Genomic DNA, 22,451 nt, shown 5'->3' with positions numbered 1-22,451 from the left:
TATATAATATTTAATTAAAATATAAATTTATAAATATGTGGATACTAGTCAGATAAATATAATGATACTCATTCAGAGTATCTGACCCTCCACATCGTGCCCCACTCCATGTATTTAAGTTGTGATTAGTGAGAAAATACTTAATTATTAAATTTTGAGCTTAAATACATTTTTCAACCGATTATAGCAAATAATATATTTTTTAGGATAAATAGTAGTGATAATGCACTAGCTCAACAATAGATAAATATTAAGAAGGAAAATGTATGTATTTATACTATAAAAATTTCACCTGTTATTATTGTATCATTTATCAAAATAAGTAATATAAATAAATAAGATGAATGATAAATAATGTATAAATGTGTATAAAGTTTTATACTAATATATTTGACTAAAAAAATTAAAGTGTTAAATATATAGCATTATTGAATTTATGAAAATTGACCATTTGACTAAAACAATTAGATGCGAAATGCAAATCAATCGTAGGGTAGGACTATATTTATTTATTTATTATTACATTATTATAAACATCACTGTCTGAACTATTATCCTATGTTTTAGTTTAGTACATTTCCCCTTTATTTTTCTTCTTATATCATCCTCTTTTCAGAACCAGCGAAATTAAGAAATTAATATTTCTTAATACTAGTTCAATTTTGTGATCTCAGATTTCTTCCAAGTCTGAGATTTGAGAACAAAAAAAGCAGATTTTTTCTGCTTAAAAACCCTACATACTCGATCACAAAACCAGAGATTCATCCTCCTCTGTAAGAAAGGGGGAATATTTCTTGGGACCCAATTTTTGTTTCAATTGGTTTTTCTAGAATCCCAAGTTTGATTTGATTTCCCCTCTGCTTCTCCCACTACAATTTTCTTCTTTATCACTCATAATAGAATTCATAACTCGTTTTTCTTGTTGATTTTGAAGTTAGAGCGACATTGTAAAGTGCAATTCAGTCACAGGGTACTTTGATTCCGTGAAAATTTTCAAAAGGGTACCCTTGATTTTGGAGAAAATTGGTGAAGCGTGTGTTGAATAGTTGAAAATAAACATAAAGGGGTTGTTTGGTTAGTTATATTGAAGGTTGAGGAAATGAGAGGGCAATGATAGAGTTGCATGAGTGTGAGAGTAGTGAAGGTTTAAAGAGAAGAAAATGAGTTTGGGTATTCGTAGTGGAAGTTATGGTTCATTGGAGAAGCAGCTACAACAAATTAATGGAATTTCACCAATTCAAACAGGGCGTAAAGGTTCAAAGATGCTTAAAGAGAAAGATAGGTCTTTGAATTGGATCTTCAAATTCGCGGGTCGAAAGAAGGTTGGAATGCTCCTTCTCTCTCTCATCTCAGCTGTTGTTTTCGTTTGGGTTCTCTATGTTGGCAAAGGTTTATTTCTATATTTCTCTTTTCCCTTTGTTCCTTTTTTATATAAGTTTTTGTTATGTAATTTCAATGTGATTATGATTTTAAATTTCCTTTTGATGAATGTGATTGGTTATAGGATTTATCTGTTTGGTAGAGATGCTAGAACATGATGGAACATAATATATGATATCTATTTTATTTTGTGTTTGATGTAGTTTTTGAATAGAACAGAATGTGATATAAGGGTTGAAAAGTGGAACATCTTGATGAATATAATTGGTCATATAGCCGCATAGGATGAATCCGATTAACCATCAATCTTAGGTAGCTTTTCGGAGACGTGCTAGAACATAATGAAAAAAAGGTTATTCAATAAGCTAAAAAGAGTTTATAAGAAGATGATATTTTCATAAGCCCAAATAAGATCTTCCAAATGCATCCATTATAAATGGGATAGAATAAGACAGTAGGGTTAAAAAAGTGGGACACCTTGATTCCAGAATAAATAGAACAAAAAGGGACTTGAGGGTTAAAAAGTGAGACATCTTGGTTCCACCTTTTAGTGGAACCCAAGAGAACAGAACAGGGCACTATGTTCCCTTTTGTTCTATGTATTTGTCCATGCATCAAAAGCTACTTTAGGAATGCAATGCCAAATGCCTTGCCGAAGGAAGAAAACTTGTTTTGCAATTCATATATATTGTCATAATCACATGGTTTCAGCTTTTAATTCTAACATCATGTTTGTTATATGGCTTCCTTTCAGGTGAAGATTCACAGGAAGGGAACAATGTACAAACCATAAGTGTAAATGAAAGCCTGTCTTTAAGTAATTCCCCATCTATGATCAATATGGCAACTGCCATGGGATTCAAAACAAGTTTGTTACTTCCCCCTCTTCCCCCGAGATATTTTATGGGCTACTCTCTTCCTCCTGGCCATCCATGTAATAGTTTCACACTTCCTCCCCCACCAGCAGATAAGAAGCGTACTGGACCACGGCGTAAGTACTAGTTTTACTATTTTTTTGACTCAGATATCTTGGGTTGTTTTGTTCTTAGTAATTTCCGATAGTATCTGTCATACTTGCAGGTTTCAATTAGTTCCTAAAATGTTGGTAGTTGGATATGGTGGCCCTAGGATATTTTAGGTTACTTAATTGTATTGCTCCTCAATGTTCTAGCTTGTTTACATTTCAGCATGCCCTGTATGTTATCTCCCCGTGGAGGAAGCCATTGCACTTATGCCGAAGTTCCCTTCACCTTCTCCAGTGCTTAAGAATTTAACATTTATCTACGAGGAAAATCTAAGCAGAGATGGAGAATTTGGTGGTTCAGACTTTGGTGGATATCCTACTTTAAGGCAGAGAAATGATTCTTTTGATATACGAGAGTCAATGAGTGTCCACTGTGGGTAAGTTTTACTTTTTGTTGGATATTTGCCACTTTGCCTTATGTATTTCTAGTAGCACTGAAGAATGTTCTTTATGTTTATAATTAGTCTGTGCCAGTATTAAAGTATATTTCATCTACTCTTTTACATACATCCGTCCATTCTGCATCTTCAATGATGCATGTGTGTGTCATTCAGATTCGTAAGAGGAGCTAAACCTGGCCACAACACAGGATTTGACTTAGATGAAGATGACCTTGTTGCTATGGAGCAGTGCCGGGGCATAGTTGTTGCATCAGCCATATTTGGTCTGTATTTTGTGGTTTCTGCTTTTATTTAGTTGTTTAAGGCTTTAAGCTAGTAGTACTTTGCTGATTAAATAAACATGCCGTTCAGGAAATTTTGATGAGATAAATGAACCATCAAATATAAGTGAATATTCCAGGAAGACTATATGCTTCCTGATGTTTGTAGATGAAATAACAGAAGAATATTTGAGGAGTTCTGGCAAGATGGGAATCAGCAAGAAGGTCGGTTTATGGAGAGTTATTGTTGTTCGTAATATTCCTTACACAGATGCAAGACGCACTGGAAAGGTCAGGATTATATGTTGGCAAGCATCATTATGTCTGTGAACTAGAAGTTAGCAAATGGGTTGTTTGTCTTATTCATTGCTCAAGCTTTAAATAATTATGCTTCTCTTTATGATCTGGTCTTTGCTCTGGAAAATTAATATTGTTGACTGTGGATCTTTCTGTAATCTTCGTTGAAGGAGTTAATATGCCATACTGACTGAGCCTCGTGTTAGAGAGCATTATGATGATTCTTTCCTTAATATGATTTAAGCTTTTTGATATTAATTGAAATAACAAAAAATCTACCCCGAATGCTACTGTGTTTTCTTGTTCATAAAGTAGTACTTTTATGTACTTGTAACTTATCTAACTTTCCCACAGATTCCAAAGCTTCTGTTGCATAGAATGGCTCCAAATGCCCGCTACTCTATATGGCTTGATGGAAAGCTTGAGCTTGTTGTTGATCCATATCAAATTCTTGAAAGGTATGTTTCAGTATCTATTTTTGATACAATAGAGTGTAGACCTTATTCATTTGCATATAAAAGTTATGTAAATATCTCATTTTATTCATACGTTTATTTGATACATAATCTGATGTGTGGTTCACTTTTTTAATCTAATTCTATTTGAGATAGATATGGTGCATTGCTTATGCAGAATTGACTCATAATGTTTTATTCCAAACTGAATGTAACTACCACAGTGGCACTTGGAGATGTGAGGGTTGATATATGCCAGTAGTATGTGTGTTGGTTTTACCAATTGTGGTAATTATTTGTGTATTTTCATTCAGTGTCTCAATTGCACTGTGTTTTATCATGTGCTTGATGCTCCTTAAATACATTTCTGGTTCTTTCTGTCAAAACTGGCATAGAAAATTCCAGAAGTCCAACTATGGAATTTCTTTCCCTCACAAGCTCGTCTCTTGATCTTTCTAGACTACAATGCTTCTATATTTAACGGTAGATGAGGTTTTGACAATTTGTCTTACATATATGTTTCAATGAAGAAAAGTAATGATTGGTCTTACCGAAGAGTTTGTCGCCTTAAAATGGTTGCCAGATCTCAAGCTGTGATATTCCCCTATTATTTGTTTCTGAGTTGGCTTCACTCCGATACCCTTTTCAGAGCATAGCAATTGAAAGTGAGGATAACTGAAATCAGATGCGTAATTAAACCGTACTCTGGTCCTGATATTTTTTAACTCAGTGCAAGAAGCATCAATGAGGTCATGCAATAAGAGACGACCACACCGACGTGGAGGTTCCCAATGAATAGAAGCCCAAGACTACTACTAGCTTAATCATCAAAGCATGATGCAGACAAAAATGGATTAGGATTCTTATCTCAGCCTCCCCTGATTATAAAATTACGATAATTAATTGTCTCCATGATCGGGCATTTCTTCAAATTGATATTTCACCAACATTAGTACTTATTAGGAGCTAGCATAATAGAATTATCGGTTATGTTTAAGAACTTTCCTCTAGACATGTAGGAGCTAGCATTATTTCGGTTTGTAGTACTAGCGTCTTGTCAAATGCCTTCGATATGCAGAATTATTATTTGGATACTACAAATTTGGTGCTATAAAAAAACCACTTGACCAAGATCTTGATATTGTATGTTGCATGAAAACCAAGATTGAGTTATTACTGGGTTTTTTATATATATGATGGCTTGGCTTGGGCTATGTTCCTGAATACAATTTATTCGGGGAGATATTCATACGTATTTTGACTTTGCACTACCTTTTCTTATTTAGGTTTCTGTGGAGGAAGAATGCGACTTTTGCAATATCTAAACACTATAAGCGCTTTGATGTATTTACTGAGGCTGAAGCAAATAAAGCTGCTGGAAAGTATGATAATGCCTCTATTGACTTTCAAATCGATTTTTACAAGAATGAGGGACTGACTCCATATACAGAGGCAAAACTTCCTATTATAAGTGGTACGCTAAACTTTTTCTTTCTTTCCATGTGTGATGAGGTGCACTTGCTGGTTCAATTTGGACTTAGTATGTTTTCTGAACATTGATTCTTGAATTGCAGATGTTCCTGAAGGATGTGTAATAGTACGAGAGCATGTTCCTATTAGCAACCTCTTCACTTGTCTTTGGTATAATGAAGTTGACCGGTTTACTTCTCGGGACCAGATTAGTTTCGCAGTTGTCAGAGACAAACTTATATCGAGGGTGGATTTTCATTTGTCCATGTTCTTGGATTGTGAAAGACGCAACTTTGTAGTTCAGGTAATTATTTGTCTTCCGAAATTGCATTCGTAATTGTAACCTTTATTTATTGAAACCAACTTCATTGGAATGTGGTTTTACTATCTCACTTACATTTGTGTAATGCAAATCTCTTCATGTGGTTACAGAAATACCATAGAGACTTATTGTTGAAGCTGGCTGCACCAGTCTCTGTTGCACTCAATCCTCCACCACCTCCATTGCCCGGGCTTGAAACTTTACCAGAAAAGGCATCGGTCCGGAGAAACCCCGGAAAGCATAGGAAAGCGGGTTCTAGACGCCACCGCAAAGTGGTGGCTGGAAATAGAGACATGGAAGCAAATTAAAGTTTTCTTTGGATGATATTTTTTGAGGCATTCCACCTATGCAAATCACTCATTGCAGCAGAGAAGAAGGGAAAGATAACGTGGAAGATGAGAGTTTTATTGTTCCTACGTATCACATTCTTTTTACTTTATGAAATTGTCCATTGCTATTGAATTTTTTGTTGTATATATAGAGTAAAGTTCTTCAATAATTATTATCATAACATTATACAGGGGTTACCATTTGCCACCAAATTCCTCAAACATGGTAAACCCATTTTGTTGTTCCATTACCATACTGTCAAAAATGTACTTGATCTTCACCAAATATATATGCATCTTCTGTTTTTTCTTTTTGTTTAGTACCAAAGATTCTCTTTGTGCATACTATCTTGGTCATTTTATCTTCTAATAATAATATTTATATATAGAGGAAAGATTCGTTTATACCTATGTTAAGTTATACTCAATTCCAGTCATTCATTTTTTAAATCCAATAGACCAATGAGTAAATGCAATAAATGATGAGAGAGAAAGAGAAATCTTAAATAATTTATTGCATTCACTCATTTTGTCCGGTAGATTTAAGGAAATAAATGATTGAAATTGAGTGTAACTTAACTTGGGTATGATCATTCCTCATCATATATATATATATATAGTAACTCAAGTGATAACAGTTCTCATATAAAAACTGTGACAATAAGTTTGGGTCTTCAACTATACATGAATTGTTTATGATTAAAAGTTAATTATTGATTGCATTATCATTTTTTTATTTTTGATCGTGCAAGTAACATAAAATTCAACTGTCTATATTAACTATTGACGTGACTCAAGTGAGAATAATTCTTATATAAAAATTGTGAGAATAAGAGATATGGATCTTATATAATTATACATGGATGGTTAGGATAAAAAATGAGTTATTGATGACATGATCATTTATGTTAAGAGTTTAAAATTTATACACTGTCCAAAAATTTATACACAACCAACACATTCTCCACCATTTATTTTGATTACTTTTTTTTAAAAGTTAAAGATTATTAAATATCAATGATTGATGATGCAGTGATATAGTGCATAAAACTCTGTATATATTTTTTTCTCTTGTTTTAATCTTATTCTCTCATATAAAATCATAATCAATAGGAGCTTGGTTATATTTAATCCAGGAGGTTAAAGGAGATCCATACTCATAATTATCATTTATTAATTGATGATAAATTATAAGATCGAATTAGATAAACCTATATTTTTACCAATTCTTCTTTATAATTATTTTAATATGAGAATCAAATTAAAAAAAAGTTAAATGTATTTGATATTATATTTTTTATTTACTATTTGAATATAATAATTAATAAAATATGTATAGAAATGGACATAAAGGTGAAAACTCCAATTTGCACCGAAGTCAGATCAGTGAGTATGAAGCCGCGTGTGAGTTTGTGACCATAATGGACACTGTATCCTAACGTCACTCACATGTATTATTTAATACTAAATAAGTTATTTTTTGATACGAGGAGATACATTATTCTCGTAAAACATTGATTGAACGTTCTTGTTCGTCCTCCCTCTTCGAAAATAAAATGAATTTTAGGGTTTTTACATAAACAACAATGTCCAAGCCTTGAAAGCCATAGAGCACAAAATGAGTTCATCATCAGCGTTTTTGGTGATATGTCTCCTACACTCCCTAATAGCAATGACAAGTGGGGCCCTGATGATGTTCTACATGAAAGAAGTTTATACCTTCGGCCATGGCGTTGAAACCGCGACAAAGCTTCTCGGATCTACTCCTCACGATCAGCTTCTAATCAAAACCTCTGATTCATTCTCCGGTCTTCTTCTTCTCGCTATAGGTTTCTTACTATTCATGGTTTCGTTTGTTAAGGATCGTGATTTTCAATCCTTCTTCGCCAAAGGTTGCATGATTCTTCATGTGTTCATGGCTATGTGGAGGATCTACTTTGAAAGGAAGGTTGAAGATCTCGCATGGGATTGGCTTAGGCAAAGTTTTGGTGATGTTGTATTAGCGTTGTCTTGGCTTTTCTTCCTTGTTTATTCTTGGAGAGAGAAGTATGATTGATTTCGTTTTCGTCTTTCTTTTGTTCCTTCTGCTACCTGGTTCTTCATCCATTTTTAACAAAACAAAAATGTTTATGTTTTTCTTAATGAACTTTGTTGGGATTGATGAAAATAATTTATCATAGTCTAATATTTTCTATATCGAAAAGTGTGATATTTGAAAAAGTTTAAACTTTAATAATAAGTGTTTTTAATATTGTAATATGGCCCAAAAATGTATTGAAATGGTAATCTTATGATTGTTTTTTACAGTTTTATTTCCAAACGAGACAAAGTTATCTTTTGATTCTAAATCAGTGATTATAGTTTAAATAAAATGGTGATTTTTGTAATTCTCTTGGTTAAATGTGAACATGAAACATCTGTTAACTCAAAATCAATAGAAGCAAAAGGGCAACAGTTATATGATGTTCAAGCATGGAGAGAAGATATACAAAATTGTTGATTCAGTGGTAATAATGAAAGTGAAGGATTGGTTAGTGAGTTGCACTAGATATAGACAACAACAAGATGTACAACAAGTGAATTCTCAATGACTAACATGATCAAATCATAAGGTACTCCTTCAAAAACCCAAAACTGAACTACAGACATTCACAACCTGCGTTAGGAAAATAACAAAGCTGCAATTGGAAGAAGCATGGTTATGTACCCATTTCAAAGACAATCATAATATGCCTCCTTCTGTGATATGGGTCAATGAGAATGTTACTTTAGCTTTTAGACATGGCATAACCTGAAAATATAAACCAAAGTTAAAATTAGAATTAATTTCTATTTATTGTATTAGAGCATAAGCAATTGCTAGAAAATGAAATATGCATACTGTCACAGAAGAGCATGACACTCTACATTTGAAGACCCTACTATGACACTCTACATTTGAAGACCCTACTATGACACTCTACAGAGATTCACTACACTAAGCTTGAGGTTGACTAATACCATATACAACAGCTTAGTTCACCTTGGCTAACAACTTATTTTAGCTCATCTTATTTGTTGAGTTGTAGTAATATTAATCAGGTCCAATTATTTCAGATGACAGAACAATATGAAGTTCAACAGTTGTCATAATCAATTATAAGCAATAGGGCTTTATATTGGTTTCTGATTATATGTTTGTCCGAGAGCACATATTCTGTCTCAAAAAGTGTGTCACTTCATGAGTCACTTTCTCCGATTAGTCAGAAAGTTACTTTATTATTAAATTTTAAACTTAAATATATGTTTTCCAACCAATCAGAGGATGTACTAACATACCCAAGATTACACATCAATTGACATTAATTTGCTAAGACATATGGCTTCAAATAATGTGAAAGACATGGCATGTCTTATCCAACTTCTTCCATGAATATTGCAGCAATGCTAGAAAACCAAAAGTGCTACATAGCAATTAGCAAAATATAGGGAGAATTTGGTGGGCCCCAAAACGTAAAATTTCTTCAAATACTCAATAAGATATTGATCTTGTTAAAAAAACAAACAGGATACATCAACATAGCTAGCGGCTAAACTAAAATTGTTAGAAGATTGAGATAAGAAAGCAATATAGTGTTATTTTGATATGTACTTGTACATATATGGATTTATCTGTAGGCATTCATTCATCATCACGCCCTGCTTACACTAGAGTGTAAAATTCAGCTTCGATGTAATTACTTAATGAGGAAAAATATCATGTTGTTTTCATATTCAATTAATCAAGGGTAAAAGATTATATAAGGAGATGATAGAAAAATTACCTCCAATTATATCTTAAGTGGACTTCTTGCCACTAAGTATTCGAGATATCTGAAGACCCCTGCTGAAAGCTTCATTGAAGAGAATCCGAGTTTGCATTGATTGAAATCCAGGTAACCATGACAACACTGCCATGGGAGCCATAACAATAATCCCGAAAAGCAAATCATACATCCGAGCCAAGGCAACTACAGTCTCCCATATAATAATAGTTGACTGCAGAAAAGGCCTAAGCACCTGGGCTATTAAAATTATTCCCCAGCCCGTGGGAATGAATGCCACAAAGCTTGTTAGAAGATCAATAAATTTGAACTCAGTGAACTCCAGTAAGAGGACAACTACAAGAACTATCGCCACAATCACAAGAAGCTGAACTAGTCGATAATATAAGTGCTGCGTTGAAGCATATTTATCCCGATAATATGCTATGATGATATAAATCCCAACGACCACAAAAATGTATATCCAAGAAAGCAAGTAAACACCTATACTGGTACTTTTACCTGCAATACCCAGCTGATAAACTATGCCATACTGAAAGAAGAAGAAACGAAGATCTAAAATGATTTCCAACAGCTTTCCCCATAAACCAGTTGTTCTTAAATGGTCTTGCTCCTCATACCACCATGTTTCCCAGCTATACTCAGCCTTTTTGAACGGCCCACCTGGATACCATATCCAATTGATAAAATCATCAAAGTCATATACAGTCTTTAACCAATCAAACCCAGAGGGATTGAAAACAAAGGGGGACATTATCCATGAAAGTACAAGAAACCAACTTGAGATAGTCATAGCTATGTACACAAAAGTATCCGTAGACAAGGGACTATGAGTAGCATATACAATCAAAATAACACCAAGTTCAACAGCCTTCACAAAATGGCTTCGAGCATATAGCCGGTAGTTCTCAGCAAAACTCTTGTGCTCCACAACAAAACCACGACCAGTGGCTCGATACTTTGCACCACCATGAAGGATAGTCCGGCCAAAGTAATGGGATCGGGTTCCTAAAGAGAATGTGTAGAATAGTGATGCAAGCTGCAGTTGCATTGTCAGGAAGTCCCATATAGCCGGAAGGAACCCATGCTCAAGAGAGTTTTCTACAATCATTGGGAGTGCAGTGAAGAGACCAAGTTGGATTATAAACTGTTGATTTAGCACTGCACCAAGGGCTTTATTGTTGGAGGCATTTTTCATGGCTGCATCCTCAATTCCACTGAGAGCCATATAAAGGCGACCCCAAAGGAAGGCATAGACTGTCAGTACAATAATCATTGAGTTGAAGTAAAACCCTACGGTTGTATAGAACACCGAAAGCATGCGAAAGAAGTCCAATCTATGGCCTAGTCGGTATACATCTCTGCTCAGAACCTGCTCACCATTTCCACTAGCAACCTTGGCCTCAAACATGGATATCTGATTCAAACCAACATCTCTTCCTTTGCCTACCTGAATATATTCATGATGTGTCACATTGCCACCCCGCAGTGTACAATTGAATCCAGCAAAAATATCCTCACTGATATTGATCACTCTAGAAGCCTTGCTGATTCCACCACGACCCATGAACCAGAATCTATCAAATACATCTGGATGACCATAGTGCATTCGTACTTTCAAGGGGTTTGCAAGAACACGCTGGCCCAATGTCACAAAACTTGTCTCTTGAGCTGACATGAACCAAGCAAGTGAAGAAACAGATCCTGTGAAGATATTCTCCCGTACCCCCAAAATAGTCGGCTTCCCAATACCATGGTTAATATTAAACTCCTCCAACAGATTCCGCATTTTGAGAGCCTCTTCAAAATAATTGTCTTGATTCATATCTATGGTCTGTACTGCATCACCCCGTGTAAAGATTATGGCATGATTCTGATTCTCTGGTTTCCCTTCTCCAAGTTTTAAAGGACCAGGCAATCGGATCCGATAAATCTCAACTTCCTGCTGCAACCGCTGATCATACTTCACAAGAACAGAGTAATATTCAGTCTCATCCCTCCCCAAAGAAACCTCATCAACATATGCCACTCGAAGAGCTTCGTTGTTTTTCATCAAATACAATATCTCTTCAGCACGGGGATTTTTTTCTGCCTTCTGGCGCCCATACATTTGGCAGGCCACCACATACGAGAACTTCATCAAAGCTTTCCCATATTCATGTCCCTTGAATAACAAGACTACACTGCTATCTGCCCTCCTGAGATTCCGTAAGCCTGGAGGCCTATCTGAAGGTAGCCCATTGAAACCACTGTTTCGGTTTGCTGAACTATATGAAGCAAGATGTTGTGATCCCTGTCTTACATCCATTTCTGATGCTGAATCAAGAAAGGCAAGCATCTGAAGAGCCCTGTAATAATACATCATCCCCCTAACTGTGCGAGATAATGTTTGACCTCTATAAGATACCCAAAGACGTAGGTCCCTGGGGTTTGTAGTCCAGATATCATCCTCATCTTTCAAGCCCTCTCTACGCATCCTTTCCATAAAATTATTCCATTCATCTTCATAAATTTTCTGCAAATAGAACAAGGTAGTAACACCATCCTCATTCTCCCTCCGAAGCGCCTCTTTGCTGTACAAAACTTCCTCATCATAATATGGGGTCAACACACTGAAAGCCATCATTTTTTCAACATGGGGGGCACGAGGCATGTTCATAAACAAAGAATTGCTAAAGAAAGCAATCCGCCGTCTTGCCTCACGATTGAAGGGGACATTGTGCATTGAGTCCCTGGAAGTAAGGATTGTATGCAACCGTCTGAGATGCCTATTAAAGACTGCATCTTCAGCATCAGGAAATTCAATAGCATTCTCAAAGAGCAAAGGTTCATCAGTTGTTGAGCTATGTAGTGCCAGACCTTCCTCTTGAAGCCGGGGGGCAGACTTCTTCACCTTAGGGAATTGTCGAACAGACAGTTCATACAAGGCTTGCAATAAATTTACAGCTGTATCCAAGTCTCTCTTTGGTTGTAACAAAAGCTGAACAAGTTTGCTCACCTTATCATGTATCTCTGGTAGCAGAGACATCTTGTATATTTGTGTTAAATTACTTGCCTGAATGTGGCTGTCTATGTTCCTGAATATATTAGTCACAATGCGGAACTCTTCTTTTTCAATATCAAGAAGCATAAGAAACAAATACTTAATGCTATCATAGGCTTCAATGACCGCACACCGACGATACTCATTCTTGCATATCTTTAACCAAAGTGACGAATCAGACTCTTTTTCCAGCTCTTTGGCCTGACTAAGAGCAAGCAATAGCTCATTGCAGATAAGGAAACAAGGCCACCGAATAACCCTAATATTCCAGCAATTTGGTGGCAGTTCCAAGAGCTCAACTTCTTTATCACTGATGAGATCTTCCTCCCTGAATGCTATGATAATCTCATTCCATATTAAGGCAAACCTGGTATCATTTTTTTATCGCAAAAGAAATATAATTAAGACAAGAAAAGAGAAGATCATAAGAAGAGGATAAGTCATCCTCACATAAAACAAAAGGAAACACGTAAGAATCTAAAGCAAACCTGGTAGCATCCACTTGGCTTGATTCAATTTTTTGGTAAGGCGTACCAAGTCCATATCTCAGCTTCAACCGGTGGATGGCTTCACGAAGCTTCTTTAGCAGTGTTGCTTGAGCATTTAGTAGCTTCTCTTCCGGCATCAGATTGAACTGCATTGCACTGGCAAAGAACTGAAACCTAAGTCTGAGTTGTGAGATATTCCGGATTTCACCCAAATGCGAGAACAGACCAATCGTGGCACCATAAAAGGAAGAGAAGATTGAATACCATATTTGCAAATCCATAAAGTATACCAGCACAACAGGCATCCATAGCAACACAACTGCAGTTCTGTTGGTATTACTGAAAAACTCATGCCATTTGTACTTTACGCCCTTAAGATTCAAAAGAGCTTTTGTTGGAGCAACTAGAGGCTTGATCTGAACAAAATAACTGAATGAAAACTTTGCAGCTAATACTGCTACCCAGAAAACAGTATACTTTATGTTATCTACAAGCCCTTGTCTCACACCACGACCTACAAAAATCCGTGTATGAAACCACCATGTCAACAAGTACACAACCCTCCAGTTCAATTCCTCAATAAAGTTCCGCAACCATGGTACTATGAATAGCACCAATGACAACAGTTCTGGTATAAGAAAGACAAAGACAATCTTTAGAAATGTAATAATCCTCTGATTTGCAGCATCAGACCACCTTCGACTAGAACCTTTCTTACTCCAAATCAATACATAAAAGACTGCAAACAAAACAGTCCAAGCAATAGCAACCATTGTCTTGAGCACCATCCTCACTCCAAGCCATGGAGTCTCTCTGGAAACCAAACTATACTGAGTCCCAGCGTCAAGCACGGATTGAAGTAACCTCAAACCACTCCAAGTGATGAACAATGTCAACATTTTCACCTGAACATCCCTTCTTTCCAAAGCTTCCCACGGATACGTTGTACCCTCCCACGCAACAATAATTGCAGCCTGGAAGAACAAAATGAGCATGACCCAAAGCCTATCAAAACTCTTATAAAGATTCCAAAAGGACCTCTGCTCCACAAAACCTGTCTTCCCTACTCGGCTACTCTTCGGTGTGGTCCCCATGAAATTACAATCCGGTCTCAAAGGCCACCTCAATCTCTTCAAACACCTCCTACTCCAAAAATACTCATTGATATCATCATAATTTCTCCATGCCGAATGTGGCGCCTTTCCATTTCTGCTTGATTCAACTTCAGTCTTAATTGTATAACAAATTGGCATAACAACAGATTTCAAAAATGCACAATCACCAGAATATGAAGGCAAAAATCGACGTCCAGTATCAGGATCAATGTGTTCATCATCAAGAACATAATTAAGCTCTTTTGCCATGAAATGATAGATATAACAAATACACTCAGGAGTAAAACGAAGGTTTCCAGATTCTCCCCAAATCAACAAGAACAACGAAACATAAAGCAACTCACGCCGGAGAACACCGCTAGGGTCTCGCTGATTGAGGATAACATTCGACTTCAAACCAAGGAACGAGCACCAGGCGGTGTAGTTGTGAAGCAACTTCCGCCGGAACCTCCGAAGAACCCCGGGGTCTAGCGATTCAACGTTCGCCGGAGGCGGTTCGAGTCGCATCTGAGAGTTCGCTAGGTGAAGAACCAAATGCTCTCTCTGGTTCCGCGCGTTATCGATTTGGAAACCGAAGAACACTCTGAGCCAGTCGATGAGGTCCATATCTGGATCCCACGGCACGAACGGGTGCTTAGGGAGGTCTCCGGCAGTTCGAAGCGCGGCGGCGGCAGCACGAACCTCCGGGTACCGGAGAGAAGGATGGTCTGTGAGGAGGTCATGGACTGGAATAATGTTATAGACTGAGTTCACCGGCGGCGCACGGTTGACTACTCCGCCGCGAACGGCGGCGGGACGCTGTCTTAAATTCATAATAACTGACACAGTGAAATAGAACGATTGTTACTAAATACGAACTAAATTAATATTTTAACGCATTTTTGTTCTTCTCACGAGATATCGTGGTTTTCTCGCAAGTTTCTATTTTCTCTCTTGGTTTTGAGTTCTCGCTATGAAAGAGAAGAGAGTACAGTGTATTTTGGTTTCAGTGTTTCAGTAAGGAGAAGAAGACGTACACGTAGACGAAAAATAACTGAAGCTTTTGAACTCGAGTGTGTGCCCACGCGCTGGGGATTGCGGTGAGAGACACGGTCCAATGGTGATCGGTGTAAGTGGGGCACACCACTAGTTCCATTATGAAGTTTGCACATTTTAACGGTCCAATTAGTACAATTATATGGTAATGAAGGAGTTTATATTGAATGAAACGACGTCGGGTAGGGGCTTATGTGGATCTGCGATTGAATGGACGGCTGAGATGAGCACTAAAGAAGGGAATTGAAGTTTTGGTTTTGATTTGGAAATGGGAAAGTGATGAGAATCTCTGGATGGAATATTGGTAATTATTTTGTCTTGCAGCGGGGTTATGTGCAGCACTTCACATGCTCTCTAACACCACTCTTGTTTTTATTTAAATGCATTCTAGTATGTAAGTATTTTTTTGATACTATTTTCCTCTTATATTTCGAGATTTATGATTGTCTTTTTCAACAAATATTATTGTCAGGGATCGAAATCTTGACCTTGGGGTCAGTGGAGTCTTACACTATTGGACGAACGTCATGTTGGTAATGTAGTAAGTTTTTCATCACAACATTAATTATTAAATAGAAACCAAAATATTTAAGCATATTGCAAGCACTAAGTACAATCAAGGATGTTTTTTTGTTTATATAGGTATACTTGTACCATAGGCAATCAAGTATGTGGATTAACCTTTTTAATGGGTATTTTTTATCTACAAAATTTGAATTTGTGATTTTGCTTAAAAGAAAATCAAGCATGTACCACTTGAACTAACATTTATCGGTACGACCAAGCATGTGAAACATATAAATATGGCGCTCCATTCATGGGGCCATATTACCATACTCTTACTCTTTTCGTCGCCCTTCATGAGCCGGCGCAGATATAAAGGTATAAGACACCAAGGAAAGTTGTTTTGAGTATGCATATATGCTCTAATTGAGGGGACCACAGAAATAATAGAGAACAGATAAGATAAATATGTTTATGTTGTACAAAAAATACAAAATGTTGTCACTTCAAAAAATACAAATGTTCACTATCTATAAATCACATCCATGCTGATCTTAATATATTACCCAATGTCATAATCAATCTCAATCAATTTTATGATATAATAAAATATTTTTAGATATTGGACAATGGAAAAGTTGGATAGCTTGCATGCTTCTTTAATATCAATAGTTTAGTGCCTTATAATATAATATTGTATGTGATTTTTATTGTCCCATGGAACAAGGATACTTATATTTTTAAGATAATTTTGTTCCACCAAACAATTTAGTCATGGTCATCTTGAACCATGATGCCTATAGTGGATGGAAGCCATAGGATGAGGTATCATGAGATCTTTCTAAAATGGCATAGATGTGGTAGGTTAGTACTTAGTACAAGAGAATTAAAGTAACACAAATGACACTTCTAGAGGAAATTCAAGGGTCGTTGTATGTGTAGGTTAATACATGGATTTGATTAGTGTCTTATATTATATTAGACATGTAATCATTGTTATATTATGGGGTATCGTATATGGAATGGGGATCAATTGTCCTCATTCATGTTCTCATTTATATCTCTATCCAATAAAAAATTAACACTTCAAAGTTATAAAAACAAAACTATTACTTTTACTACTTTTAACTAAAATTCCATTGGATAGAGATAGAGAGACATCATTATTTTGGAATATAGGATCTTCATTCATCGTATATAGACTATAGTAGATTTTAGATTATAAAACTCATTATTGAATAAATTCAATTATTAACATACTCTCCTTTAAGGGAAGGTCACCATTATGTGCACCAGCCAACAAACTAGAGCTTTTTAGGTGATTATGATTTTCACTTGATTCAAGTAATATATGTTTGATATCCTTTAAGCTAAGTTTCGGGTTCAAGTCTTGTGAATGACAAAAAATACCCGTGAAAGAGTTAGTCTCATATACCTATGAATGTTCTTTACTCAGACAGGATTACATTCAGTGCAAGTATAACGATGAGAAACCAAAAAGACTAATACAACCTCATGTGGAATTAGCTATATTTAAAGCCAGTAACATGGGCAAGCCTAACCGGGTCATCTAGCTTGCTAGATTAGTGGGCAGGCTTATGCTCATGTCATTATGTCTGCATAAAATATGGGCCACTTTGAACCGACCAAATATGGCCATACCAAAAAGGGGTGAACATCTGATTTTCCAAAACAGTGTGTCACTTCATGTGTCACTGATTGTGATTGGTCAGAAAAATAATTAATTATTAAATTTCAATTTAAATATATTTTTTCAACCAATCACAAACAGTGACACATGTAGTGATACACTTTATGATACAACAAATGTGCCTCCCCGAAAAAGTGAGCAAATGTCCCATTTGTTATTCTATGAAGGATGGAGAATGATGCACAATAGTTCTAGTGGTACAAGGAACACTCATTACTTATTCCCTATTTGCATGTTCAAGCAACATTTTCCTCTTATGTAATGAGAAAGAAAGTTTGAGCAAGACATAATAGAAATCTTCTATAGCTACTATAATTTCTTTTGCCACCAATGAAAAGAAGTTAAAGGAAATAATGGTTGTAATTTCATGGTGTCCCACTAGCACCAATATAATTTTGATCAGCAATTTGTTGAAATTATATGAAATTCAACAGTTGCCAAAATGAGTTACAAGGTATTGTATAAGACCCATGCTTTATAGTTTATATTGATATCTCATGCCACTATTGTGCTGCTAAGGATTGCTCTATTTGCATGCCATTGAGATTGTTAGACACTATATTTCAATACTCACCTTAGTTTGCACTAGTCAAGAAATTTCAGCCATCATAGACATGATCAATGTACATGTGAGCTGCCATATTTACCCTCAAGCATTGATTCTCCTTTGACATTGAAGATGAAGATGCATATCCCACCATTGTTGATATCAAGAGAACTAAACCTGAGTTACCAACAATGCCTTAGAGTTAGTTTGAGAGTTAGATTTTGGAGGATAATGAAAGACTTGAGAATCATGAAATACACTTATAAGATGACTTACAAACCTTTCATTCCCCTCCAAAATCTAATTCCCAAACTCATTCTTAAGCGACATTTGTTCAAGGGTGTGAATTTATAATCCAAGGAACCACATTTCCAAAAATACTATTATTAGTAATGTCATTTCTATATATATTAAAAAATATGTTTGGTTCACATTTATATTTTTTTTAGAAATCTTTATTAAAAAGAATAACTTGAAAATTAGCTTGTTTATGATCTATATTTCTAGAAAAAAAGAAATATACGTAAGAATGTGAAATTGCAATCCTTGTATTTAGTTGTCAAAAATTTAAAACTTAAACAAATTACCCATTTAGATAAGTTTTTCAATAAACATGATTAATAGAATTCATTTTCACTTAAACCAAATACAAATAAATTTGAGTTTATACCAAGATCAATTAAAATTTAATATTTTTTGTATAATCTTAAACAATCAAAACCCACACTTAAAAAAAGAACCCTAACATATGATTTTCTTTTTTTGAAATTTTGACATTTGGCTATTAGAAACTAGAGTATAAATATAATGAGTGTGTTCAATGTGCAATGTTGTTCCCTTATAAAAATATCATTTTCATTCTTTGAACGCCAAACCCCAATTTTTGGTTCTTCTGCTACTACTCTTAGGTTTTACTCTTTCTATTCCTTTCTTCTTCTCATTAATCCAAACACAAACAACAAAATCAAAATAACCTAAATTCCCAAACTGAACCAAAGAATGAATAGAATGGATTTGGATGAAGAGATCCAAATGATGGAAGAAGAGGAAGAAGAAGAAGAAGAAGATGATGATGATGAAATCACACAGGAGGACGCGTGGGCCGTTATCTCAGCTTATTTTGAAGAAAAGGGTTTAGTTCGTCAACAACTTGATTCCTTCGATGAGTTCATCCAAAATACTATGCAAGAAATCGTTGATGAGTCTGCTGATATTGAAATTCGACCTGAGTCTCAGCATAATCCTGGTCACCAATCTGATTTCGCTGAGGTTTGTAATTCTAGGTTAATATATAAAACTAGCTTAACATGGAAGCAATAATCTTTAGATTAAAGCAGGAATGGTGTTTTAAATTGGAGTCATTGTAAACAAAATGAACTGTTAATTTTTATTTCCTAATTAATTTTAGATTTTCATATGTAATGCTATATAAGTTCAAAAAAATTAATGTAAAACTTTGTAGAATATAAGTCAGTAGCTTCATATAAAGTGTCTAGTACATATACATGTTGGACAACAATGAAGTGGTCAAGGGACTAAAAAGGAAAATATTTTGGTTACGTCCCATTCCGTGGAACCGAAGGGTATTTAATGTTCCACCGTGTTCTGTACAACACGGAATACTATCTTGAAGTGTTTTGTGCATCGTAGGTAATAACAGGATAAGACAAAATGCTAAACCATAATTTGAGTTCACTGCTTTCAGTTGACCTGAAGAGTATAAAATGTTGTTCTATTCCATTTGGTTATGAAGATAATGGCTGTGGGTTGTTAATATTTGCAATTGCAGACTATCTACAAAATCAGCTTCGGTCAGATATACTTGAGTAAGCCTATGATGACTGAGTCTGATGGAGAAACTGCTACCTTGTTTCCAAAAGCGGCTAGGTTAAGGAATCTTACATATTCCGCCCCATTGTATGTTGATGTCTCCAAGAGGGTTATCAAGAAAGGACATGATGGTGAAGAGGTTGCTGAGACTCAGGACTTCACCAAAGTTTTCATTGGCAAGGTTTTCTATATATAGATGCTTATTTCATTTTATTTGTTTAATTTGATTGCATTTTGGGATTCACTGGTTAACTTGTACTCTCAATGCTAGGTTCCTATCATGCTTCGCTCTAGTTATTGCACCTTATACCAGAATTCCGAGAAGGATTTGACCGAGCTTGGAGAATGTCCATTAGATCAAGGTGGTTATTTTGTTATTAATGGCAGTGAAAAGGTTCTAATTGCCCAGGAGAAGATGAGTACCAATCATGTCTATGTCTTCAAGAAGAGGCAGCCTAACAAGTATGCCTATGTGGCTGAAGTTCGCTCCATGGCCGAGTCGCAGAATAGACCCCCTAGTACTATGTTTGTACGCATGCTCGCTCGAACTAGTTCCAAAGGGGTAATGCAAATTGTTGTTGCCATTTTGCAATGTCTTAATGCTTAAAGACAACAAATTCAATGTCTCAATTTATATATTTTTGCCCTTCAGGGTTCTTCAGGACAATATATACGTGCAACTCTTCCATACATTCGAACGGAAATTCCTATCATTATTGTGTTTCGAGCATTAGGGTTTGTTGCTGATAAAGATATACTTGAACATATATGCTATGACTTCTCGGACACTCAAATGATGGAGTTACTTCGTCCGTCCCTGGAAGAAGCATTTGTAATTCAAAATCAGCAGGTGGGTTCTAATATTGTTATATCCTATTTGTTTTCAGATAAGGTGGTGCTTGCTAAGCTAGAAGTTGTAATAATTTCGAGTGATATCATTGGACCATGACCCACCTCATTTATGATTCTTCATGTTTTGATTTAAATTCATTCATGTTTTATATTGCAATATGGTCTCTCTATCTTATCAAGTTCCCATTCCATATGGTGTCATCAAATATTATGCTGTGGAATGTTCATTACCTTTTAATTTGAGGCTATTCAAAACTGTTATATTATTAGTGAGACCTTAAAAAGCTGTTATTACTGGTGACTTGATATATCATCCTATACATTTTTTCTTGATATTACATGTATTTGGTATAGGGAAACTTCATTTTAATTTATCATATATTTATCTCCATTGCAGGTTGCACTTGACTACATAGGGAAAAGAGGATCAACCGTAGGTGTAACGAAGGAAAAGAGAATTAAGTGAGTTATATTTCTACAAAGCCCAGCATGATTTGTGTGCACCCTTTATTGAGTAATGTTTACACTTATGTTGTAATATGTAGGTATGCTAAGGAGATCCTTCAAAAGGAGATGCTTCCTCATGTTGGTGTTGGAGAGTATTGTGAGACAAAGAAAGCATACTATTTTGGGTAAGTCTGTTCCTTGTTGGATCATGTTTTACTTTGATGAATTCGTAAATGTTTATTATAGTTATCATTGTTCATCAGTTATATCATACATCGGCTACTACTATGTGCACTTGGGCGGAGGGCTGAAGATGATCGGGACCATTATGGAAACAAAAGACTGGACCTAGCAGGTCCTTTACTTGGCGGTCTCTTTAGAATGGTTTGTTTCTCTAGTAATTAATATTTCCTAACTTCATTTCTCTTGTTTACTTTCGGTTTCTTAATTCCTGGTTACACAATTTGTGATGCAGCTATTCAGAAAGCTAACTAGAGATGTCAGGGGTTATGTACAGAAGGTTTGTTCTAGCTGTAATGCACACCTGTTGCAATATTCATTTTGTATTCCCTATATCAATCCATTGAATGAATCATACAGTGTGTTGATAATGGGAAAGATGTTAACCTGCAATTCGCTATCAAAGCAAAAACGATCACAAGTGGGCTTAAATACTCACTTGCTACCGGTAATTGGGGCCAAGCAAATGCTGCGGGTACTAGAGCTGGAGTGTCACAGGTTTGAATATGAATTATTGCATTGTTGTTTTATTATATAGTCTTGCTCTTTGTCTTATATAGAAGAAATATCATTGCTTATATTCTTGTTCTTCTGCTCCAGGTGTTGAATCGTTTAACTTATGCATCCACATTATCTCACTTACGAAGACTAAATTCTCCCATAGGACGTGAAGGTAAAAAATACATGATCCAGTTCCAGCCTTTAATCTCCCCATCCCCCCTCGAGTATTGCATGCATAGCCATAAAGTAGTAATGTCAATGCAACATGTTAATATGCTCCTAGTTATTTTTGTGTATAAATTCTAAGTTTTTCTATTTTCTCATTCCGATTACATTCAGTGCAAGTATAACGATGAGAAACCAAAAAGACTAATACAACCTCATGTGGAATTAGCTA

The 22,451-nt window shown here is 35.7% G+C and overlaps 4 protein-coding genes across 6 annotated transcripts; 3 read left to right on the top strand and 1 right to left on the bottom strand.

The window, feature by feature from the left end:
* Window positions 575-6,253, top strand: LOC109330173. Of its 2 annotated transcripts, none has more exons than XM_019564237.1 (9): window positions 575-1,389; window positions 2,135-2,371; window positions 2,568-2,781; window positions 2,959-3,068; window positions 3,157-3,356; window positions 3,717-3,820; window positions 5,104-5,291; window positions 5,392-5,591; window positions 5,720-6,253. In XM_019564237.1, the coding sequence occupies exons 1-9, from the start codon at window positions 1,161-1,163 to the stop codon at window positions 5,915-5,917; spliced, it is 1,680 nt and encodes a 559-aa protein (XP_019419782.1). In that variant the 5' UTR covers window positions 575-1,160; the 3' UTR covers window positions 5,918-6,253. The 2 variants fall into 2 exon arrangements, with proteins under 2 accessions (XP_019419782.1, XP_019419783.1); XM_019564238.1 differs by having other exon boundaries at window positions 1,211-1,322.
* Window positions 7,462-8,045, top strand: LOC109330174. Its single transcript, XM_019564239.1, has one exon. The coding sequence runs from the start codon at window positions 7,557-7,559 to the stop codon at window positions 7,992-7,994; it is 438 nt and encodes a 145-aa protein (XP_019419784.1). The 5' UTR covers window positions 7,462-7,556; the 3' UTR covers window positions 7,995-8,045.
* Window positions 8,453-15,478, bottom strand: LOC109329813 (callose synthase 11). Of its 2 annotated transcripts, none has more exons than XM_019563655.1 (3): window positions 13,273-15,478; window positions 9,735-13,151; window positions 8,453-8,716 (listed from the first exon to the last, which is right to left on the bottom strand). In XM_019563655.1, the coding sequence occupies exons 1-2, from the start codon at window positions 15,198-15,200 to the stop codon at window positions 9,755-9,757; spliced, it is 5,325 nt and encodes a 1,774-aa protein (XP_019419200.1). In that variant the 5' UTR covers window positions 15,201-15,478; the 3' UTR covers window positions 8,453-8,716; window positions 9,735-9,754. The 2 variants fall into 2 exon arrangements, with proteins under 2 accessions (XP_019419200.1, XP_019419198.1); XM_019563653.1 differs by having other exon boundaries at window positions 8,453-8,729; window positions 9,742-13,151.
* LOC109330387 (DNA-directed RNA polymerase II subunit RPB2-like) lies at window positions 19,056-22,362 on the top strand. The gene is made up of 10 exons (XM_019564574.1): window positions 19,056-19,453; window positions 19,974-20,195; window positions 20,286-20,576; window positions 20,667-20,864; window positions 21,264-21,328; window positions 21,412-21,498; window positions 21,577-21,697; window positions 21,789-21,833; window positions 21,914-22,051; window positions 22,154-22,362. The coding sequence occupies exons 1-10, from the start codon at window positions 19,184-19,186 to the stop codon at window positions 22,358-22,360; spliced, it is 1,644 nt and encodes a 547-aa protein (XP_019420119.1). The 5' UTR covers window positions 19,056-19,183; the 3' UTR covers window positions 22,361-22,362.

The sequence above is a fragment of the Lupinus angustifolius genome, chromosome LG16, assembly GCF_001865875.1.
Source record: "Lupinus angustifolius cultivar Tanjil chromosome LG16, LupAngTanjil_v1.0, whole genome shotgun sequence".
Taxonomy (NCBI): Eukaryota; Viridiplantae; Streptophyta; class Magnoliopsida; order Fabales; family Fabaceae; genus Lupinus; species Lupinus angustifolius.
Note: the sequence above shows the minus strand (reverse complement) of the source record. Positions and strands in the feature narration are given on the sequence as shown.